Source organism: Salvelinus alpinus, chromosome 2 (assembly GCF_045679555.1).
Source record: "Salvelinus alpinus chromosome 2, SLU_Salpinus.1, whole genome shotgun sequence".
In the NCBI taxonomy this organism is placed as follows: domain Eukaryota; kingdom Metazoa; phylum Chordata; class Actinopteri; order Salmoniformes; family Salmonidae; genus Salvelinus; species Salvelinus alpinus.
In genome coordinates this window covers 97,390,710-97,399,099 of record NC_092087.1, presented here as the reverse complement: position 1 = coordinate 97,399,099, position 8,390 = coordinate 97,390,710, and the positions used below count along the sequence as shown (strand labels likewise).

General features: G+C 45.9%; 1 protein-coding gene across 2 annotated transcripts; it reads right to left on the bottom strand.

Annotated features, from left to right (window-relative positions):
* Positions 1-682: 682 nt before the first annotated feature.
* On the bottom strand, positions 683-8,337 carry pin1 (peptidylprolyl cis/trans isomerase, NIMA-interacting 1). Of its 2 annotated transcripts, XM_071390126.1 has the most exons (5): positions 8,031-8,337; positions 6,268-6,330; positions 4,240-4,374; positions 3,022-3,132; positions 683-1,987 (listed from the first exon to the last, which is right to left on the bottom strand). In XM_071390126.1, exons 1-5 carry the CDS (start codon positions 8,092-8,094, stop codon positions 1,878-1,880), a joined length of 483 nt encoding a protein of 160 aa, XP_071246227.1. In that variant the 5' UTR covers positions 8,095-8,337; the 3' UTR covers positions 683-1,877. The 2 variants fall into 2 exon arrangements, with proteins under 2 accessions (XP_071246227.1, XP_071246228.1); XM_071390127.1 differs by lacking the exon at positions 6,268-6,330.
* Between the last annotated feature and the right edge of the window lie 53 nt (positions 8,338-8,390).

Genomic DNA, 8,390 nt, shown 5'->3' with positions numbered 1-8,390 from the left:
ACCCATATTGACCAGGTCACACCTCACCACCCATATTGATCAGGTCACACCTCACCACCCATATTGATCAGGTCACACCTCACCACCCATATTGATCAGGTCACACCTCACCACCCATACTGACCAGGTCACACCTCACCACCCATACTGACCAGGTCACACCTCACCACCCATACTGACCAGGTCACACCTCACCACCCATACTGACCAGGTCACACCTCACCACCCATACTGACCAGGTCACACCTCACCACACTAACACAAATGCAGCAAACATACTGTATCTCAAAGGCCATTAAACGGACGGTGATCAGTGTTTAGGGGAAATGGGTCATTAAATACAAACTGTCACGCAACGTTTATTAACTGTTATGCAACGTTTATTGAACTGTCATGCAACGTTTATTAACTGTCCTGCAACGTTTATTAACTGTCCTGCAACGTTTATTAAACTGTCCTGCAACGTTTATTGAACTGTCCTGCAACGTTTATTGAACTGTCCTGCAACGTTTATTAACTGTCCTGCAACGTTTATTAACTGTCCTGCAACGTTTATTAACTGTCCTGCAACGTTTATTAACTGTCACGCAACGTTTATTAACTGTCCTGCAACGTTTATTGAACTGAACACACAGTAGCAGCATCAGACAGACACCCAACAAAATAACAGTCCAGAGACAGGTTTACAAAATAAGAGTCCTTTAATGGTGGGAGATGAACAGATCATATGAAGTGCCTCTTAGCAGATTCAAGCTTACAAAAACCCTTCCCCACATGCATACTGGGTATTGTAGTTCCCTGGAACATAGGAGAAACAGTGAAGCAGTAAATGGAATGGGGTGGAGACTACAAACATGGCAGACAGTGGACTGTGCCCTGACTATTTTACCACCTAAGGGATGTTGGTAGCCGTTTAAATAATCCCACGAGTCAGCCTTCTACATGTCGGTCTCCTATGAGAGAGTATGGACCACTGGTCTACCACAAACCATCTGACATGTTATCATTGAGAAAATAATGCCTTGGCAAACAGAGAGGGGACACTATAAAGTAGGGGGTGGAGGGGTAATGGTCCATGTGAACACACACACACACACACACTCGTTCGCTCAGTCAGTCAATCAGTACCTACAGGGCTCTTATTTTCACACACACACAACGATGTAGCCATGGCAACAGGTACAAGGGATAAGGGGTGTTGATGGTGTAAAGTTGCATATAGAACAGAACGGTGGGTGGGGTGGGGGGTATTTGAGGTGGAAGGGATGGCTTCTAAGGGGAGTAGGGAGGACAAGAGGGGGTGGGAGGTAGGAGGGGTGGAGGGGGTATTCAGGAGGAGATGGGGGTATTCAGGAGGTGACGGGGGTATTCAGGGGGAGATGGGGGTATTCAGGGGGAGATGGGGGTATTCAGGGGGAGATGGGGGTATTCAGGGGGTATTCAGGGGGAGATGGGGGTATTCAGGGGGTATTCAGGGGGAGGTGACGGGGGTATTCAGGAGGTGACGGGGGTATTCAGGAGGAGATGGGGGTATTCAGGAGGAGACGGGGGTATTCAGGGGGAGATGGGGGTATTCAGGAGGTGACGGGGGTATTCAGGAGGTGACGGGGGTATTCAGGGGGAGATGGGGGTATTCAGGGGGAGATGGGGGTATTCAGGGGGAGATGGGGGTATTCAGGGGGTATTCAGGGGGAGATGGGGGTATTCAGGGGGAGATGGGGGTATTCAGGGGGAGATGGGGGTATTCAGGGGGTATTCAGGGGGAGATGGGGGTATTCAGGGGGAGATGGGGGTATTCAGGGGGAGATGGGGGTATTCAGGGGGAGATGGGGGTATTCAGGGGGAGATGGGGGTATTCAAGGGGTCAGAGCTTGTCTCTATCCCGTGCGGAGGATGACGTGAACTCCAGAATCGGTGAACACCGGACCACTCATGTCTCCCACCTTCAGAGCAAAGGACGCATCCTCAAACGGCTTCTGCATCTGACCTGAAACACACAAACTCTTCTATCACAACTAAAACAGAAAATACCTGGAAAACATGACTTGGTGCCGGTCTGTGATTGCATGCTTGTGTGTGAGACTGGATAGTATATTTTCCATTTGACCGTGTGTGTGTGTGTGTGTGTGTGTGTGTATAGTATATTTTCCATTTGACCGTGTGTGTGTGTGTGTATAGTATATTTTCCATTTGACCGTGTGTGTGTGTGTGTATATAGTATATTTTCCATTTGACCGTGTGTGTGTGTGTGTGTATATAGTATATTTTCCATTTGACCGTGTGTGTGTGTGTGTGTGTGTATATAGTATATTTTCCATTTGACCGTGTGTGTGTGTGTGTGTGTATAGTATATTTTCCATTTGACCGTGTGTGTGTGTGTGTATATAGTATATTTTCCATTTGACCGTGTGTGTGTGTGTGGATAGTATATTTTCCATTTGACCGTGTGTGTGTGTGTGTGTGTGTGGATAGTATATTTTCCATTTGACCGTGTGTGTGTGTGTGTGTGTGTGGATAGTATATTTTCCATTTGACCGTGTGTGTGTGTGTGTGTGTGGATAGTATATTTTCCATTTGACCGTGTGTGTGTGTGTGTATAGTATATTTTCCATTTGACCGTGTGTGTGTGTGTGTATAGTATATTTTCCATTTGACCGTGTGTGTGTGTGTGTGTGTGTGTGTGTGTGTATAGTATATTTTCCATTTGACCGTGTGTGTGTGTGGATAGTATATTTTCCATTTGACCGTGTGTGTGTGTGTGTATAGTACATTTTCCATTTGACCGTGTGTGTGTGTATAGTATATTTTCCATTTGACCGAGTGTGTGTGTGTGTGTGTGTATAGTACATTTTCCATTTGACCGTGTGTGTGTGTATAGTATATTTTCCATTTGACCGTGTGTGTGTGTGTGTATAGTACATTTTCCATATGACCGTGTGTGTGTGTGTATAGTACATTTTCCATTTGACCGTGTGTGTGTGTATAGTATATTTTCCATTTGACCGAGTGTGTGTGTGTTACCTCTGCCGAACAGTCCCAGGTCTCCTCCGTTGCGTGCGGAGCTGCAGTCGCTGAACTGAGAGGCCAGAGCCTCAAACTCCTCCTCTCCTGACTGCATCTGCTCTATGTACTCTACAGCATGTTAACACACAACATGTTATATAACACTTACACTGCAACATGTTAACACATACACAAACTGCAACATGTTATTAACAAACATACACACATGCCAACATGTTAACAAACACACAGACACTGCAACATGTTAATAACACACACACTGCAACATGTTAATAACACACACACTGCAACACCATCTCTCTCAACAAACAGATACATGCACATATATTTATATGTATATATTCTTATTCCATTCCTTTACTTAGATCTGTGTGTATTAGGTCATTGTTGGGAATTGTTAGATATTACTTGTTAGATATTGCTGCACTGTCGGAACTAGAAGCACAAGCATTTCGCTACGCTCGCTATAACATCTGCTAACCATGTGACCAATAACATCTGCTAACCATGTGACCAATAACATCTGCTAACCATGTGACCATTAACATCTGCTAACCATGTGACCATTAACATCTGCTAACCATGTGACCATTAACATCTGCTAACCATGTGTATGTGACCAATAACATCTACTAACCATGTGTATGTGACCAATAACATCTGCTAACCATGTGTATGTGACCATTAACATCTGCTAACCATGTGTATGTGACCATTAACATCTGCTAACCATGTGTATGTGACCAATAACATCTACTAACCATGTGTATGTGACCATTAACATCTGCTAACCGTGTGTATGTGACCAATAACATCTGCTAACCATGTGACCAATAACATCTGATAACCATGTGTATGTGACCAATAACATCTGCTAACCAGGTGTATGTGACCAATAACATCTGCTAACCATGTGACCAATAACATCTGATAACCATGTGTATGTGACCAATAACATCTGATAACCGTGTGACCAATAACATCTACTAACCATGTGACCAATAACATCTGATAACCATGTGTATGTGACCAATAACATCTGATAACCATGTGTATGTGACCAATAACGTCTGATAACCATGTGTATGTGACCAATAACATCTGATTTAACATGCACATAGTTTATCAAACCATCTCACACCATCTCTCTCAACACAGAGACAGTTAAACGTTGTATTAAACGTTGTCCCACCATCTCGTTCCCCAGCTACTCACTCTGTATGAGGTCGAGGGCCTCGTCTTTGGAGCGTGTGATGTTCTCCTCCCTCCAGGAGGACGGGCGACGCGATTGGCTGTGCTTCACCAGGAGGTGGGAACAACGCACCTTGTCTGGCTCGCCACTCCCATCACCTACAATTCAATACAACTTTATTGTCCACTCCCATCACCTACAATTCAATACAACTTTATTGTCCACTCCCATCACCTACAATTCAATACAACTTTATTGTCCACTCCCATCACCTACAATTCAATACAACTTTATTGTCCACTCCCATCACCTACAATTCAATAGAACTTTATTGTCCACTCCCATCACCTACAATTCAATAGAACTTTATTGTCCACTCCCATCACCTACAATTCAATAGAACTTTATTGTCCACTCCCATCACCTACAATTCAATACAACTTTATTGTCCAATCCCATCACCTACAATTCAATAAAAAGGTATTGTCCCCTCCCTTCACCTCCAATACAAATGTATTGTACCCTCCCTTCACTTACAATACAAATGTATTGTCCCCTCCCTTCACCTACAATACAAAACAGATTTATTGTCCACTTCCCTCATGAACAATACAACTTAATTGTTCATATGATGCTACAACAAACAGTCTTCTTCTCATCCCCCCAAACACCAGCACACTTCACACAGTAGAGAGTAGCAGCACATTTCACACAGTAGAGAGTAGCAGCACACTTCACACACAGTAGAGTAGCAGTACACTTCACACACAGTAGAGTAGCAGCACACTTCACACACAGTAGAGGAGCAGCACACTTCACACACAGTAGAGGGGCAGCAGATTTCACACACAGTAGAGAGGAGCAGCAGATTTCACACACAGTAGAGAGGAGCAGCACATTTCACACACAGTAGAGAGAAGCACACTTCACACACAGTAGAGAGGAGCAGCACACTTCACACACAGTAGAGAGGAGCAGCACACTTCACACAGTAGAGGAGCAGCACACTTCACACACAGTAGAGGAGCAGCACACTTCACACACAGTAGAGAGGAGCAGCACACTTCACACACAGTAGAGAGGAGCAGCACACTTCACACACAGTAGAGAGTAGCAGCACACTTCACACACAGTAGAGAGTAGCAGCAGATTTCACACACAGTAGAGAGGAGCAGCACATTTCACACACAGTAGAGGAGCAGCACACTTCACACACAGTAGAGAGGAGCAGCCCACACAGTAGAGAGGAGCACACTTCACACACAGTAGAGAGGAGCACACTTCACACACAGTAGAGAGGAGCACACTTCACACACAGTAGAGAGGGGCAGCACACTTCACACACAGTAGAAGAGCAGCAGATTTCACACACAGTAAAGGAGCAGCACACTTCACACACAGTAGAGAGGAGCAGCACACTTCACACACAGTAGAGAGGAGCAGTACACTTCACACACAGTAGAGAGAAGCAGTACACTTCGCACACAGTAGAGAGGGGCAGCACACTTCACACACAGTAGAGAGGAGCACACTTCACACACAGTAGAGAGGAGCACACTTCACACACAGTAGAGAGGAGCACACTTCACACACAGTAGAGAGGGGCAGCACACTTCACACACAGTAGAAGAGCAGCAGATTTCACACACAGTAAAGGAGCAGCACACTTCACACACAGTAGAGAGGAGCAGCACACTTCACACACAGTAGAGAGGAGCAGTACACTTCACACACAGTAGAGAGAAGCAGTACACTTCGCACACAGTAGAGAGGGGCAGCACACTTCACACACAGTAGAGAGGAGCACACTTCACACACAGTAGAGAGGAGCACACTTCACACACAGTAGAGAGGGGCAGCACACTTCACACACAGTAGAGAGGGGGGCACAGGGTCAAACCAGAGTGCAGCGCCCCTGGATGGAGAGCATGTTGTTGGGTTAAGGGCCAGCACCCCCCCCCCCCCCAGATCAGTTTTACAGTGCCCCACCAGGGATCCTAACCGTGACCTTTCAGCTACAGGTCCATCCCCGTAGCTGCTGGGCGACCTACCTGACCCCACAGGACGCTCCCACTGGCTGGCATTGGTGATGTGGTTAAAGTAGTACACTCTACCTAGGAAAGGGAGGAGGATGGGGGGAGGAGGGCGGGAGAGAGGGGGGAGGAGGGCGGGAGAGAGGGGGGCGGGAGAGAGGGGGGTGGGGGAGAAGGGAGGGAGAGAAAGAGGACGGGGAGAGGGGAGGGAAAGAGGACGGGGGAGAGGGGAGGGAGAAAGAGGTAGGGGAGGGAGGGAATGGAGAGAAAGGATGGGGGGAGGGAGAGAAAGAGGACGGGGAGAGGGAAAGAGGACGGGGGAGAGGGGAGGGAGAAAGAGGTAGGGGAGGGAGGGAATGGAGAGAAAGGATGGGGGGAGGGAGAGAAAGAGGACGGGGAGAGGGGAGGGAAAGAGGACGGGGGAGAGGGGAGGGAGAAAGAGGTAGGGGAGGGAGGGAATGGAGAGAAAGGATGGGGAGAGGGAGAGAAAGAGGACGGGGAGAGGGGAGGGAAAGAGGACGGGGGAGAGGGGAGGGAGAAAGAGGTAGGGGAGGGAGGGAATGGAGAGAAAGGATGGGGGAGGGAGAGAAAGGATGGGGAGGGAGAAAGAGGACAGGAGTAGGGGAAGAGAGAGGAGAGGTGTTGGTTTGGGGGATGAGAGAGGGAGGCGATGCTACAACTAAAGTCTACTGAAGCTTCCTTTCCTTCATGTGCATTAATCTACACAGATAAAAGCATTAAATCTACACAGATAAAAGCATTAAATCTACACAGATAAAAGCATTAATCTACACAGATAAAAGCATTAAATCTACACAGATAAAAGCATTACTCTACACAGATAAAAGCATTAATCTACACAGATAAAAGCATTAAATCTACACAGATAAAAGCATTACTCTACACAGATAAAAGCATTACTCTACACAGATAAAAGCATTAATCTACACAGATAAAAGCATTAAATCTACACAGATAAAAGCATTAAATCTACACAGATAAAAGCATTAAATCTACACAGATAAAAGCATTAAATCTACACAGATAAAAGCATTAAATCTACACAGAAAAAAAGCATCTTGCTTTAGTCGTGGAATGGACAGAACTAATCTCAGTTAGTCGTCTTCACCAACTTTTAATGATATTGTGCTGAAGGCCTTGAGAAAATACATATTTAACTTGTGCTCACTGGGCAGGCGCCTGCCATCCTAACACAGGTGTCGGAATGGTCCCAAGGCGCGGGACCAAATGACGTCATTGTTATGGGCCTTGTTATTTTCTGCTACCTCGCGAGCTGGGTGTGAAATGAATGAATATTACTGAATAAACTGGCCAACTCAAAATGACGACACCCCATACAATAGTCTATCTTCCAATACACATGTCCCTAAGAATAGTTTGATAATGAAATAAGTTACTGTCCAATGCAGTTGAACATTCGTCAAAACATGCATGCGCCGTTGCTAGTTTAGCTAGCTAGCTTGCTGGGTTAGACATGATGGTAATGACTGGCTAACGTTAGCCAACTAAACAACACCAGATGATAGCTTTTGATACACGCACTAGTCAAACGAATAACCATCAAACACAATTCACAAATAAACATGCGGCACCACCTAACGACGCAACAACCTAACTAGCTAAGTAATTTAGCTAAGCCGCTAACGCTAGCATTTGGGTTCGTTCGGCCGGTACAATCGTTTGCTATGCAAGTGGTTTGTGCACCAGCGACAAATTGTTCTGGACTGGGATGATATAACTAGTTATCGCTCTCTACCTACTCGAACTGCGGCTCATCCGCTTTTCCCACCCGGACGGCAGCTTCTCGTCCTCGGCGTCTGCCATTTTTCCCTGTTCGCTTTCAAAACTGTGCAAGTCACTCCTCTTTTCCTCTCGTGGCTCGTTGAATGCGGCTGTAAGGAAAACCGTCTGCTGGTGATTCTGTTGTTGCACCTTCCGTCCGCCAGGTGTCAGAGAGCCATGTTTAGAATGTTCTTCACTTTTCTGGAAGATTTGTTTTTACATATGTGTGTTTTTTGTTGTTGTTGCATTAGACCTATTTCTCATGATAAACTACATTGGCTTAATCGAATGTTTATGTTGATGTCATTTCGGCGGTTTATTCCGTTGATCTACTGTAA

What these genes read in the sequence shown, in the direction of transcription:
- pin1 (XM_071390126.1), bottom strand. Translation starts at nt 8,094, where the DNA reads ATGGCAGACGCCGAGGACGAGAAGCTGCCGTCCGGGTGGGAAAAGCGG. An exon ending in GCGGATGAGCCGCAGTTCGA is followed by an intron (nt 6,331 to 8,030) that starts GTAGGTAGAGAG and finishes TCCCTTTCCTAG; the next exon opens with GTAGAGTGTACTACTTTAAC. An exon ending in GGAGCGTCCTGTGGGGTCAG is followed by an intron (nt 4,375 to 6,267) that starts GTAGGTCGCCCA and finishes ATTGAATTGTAG; the next exon opens with GTGATGGGAGTGGCGAGCCA.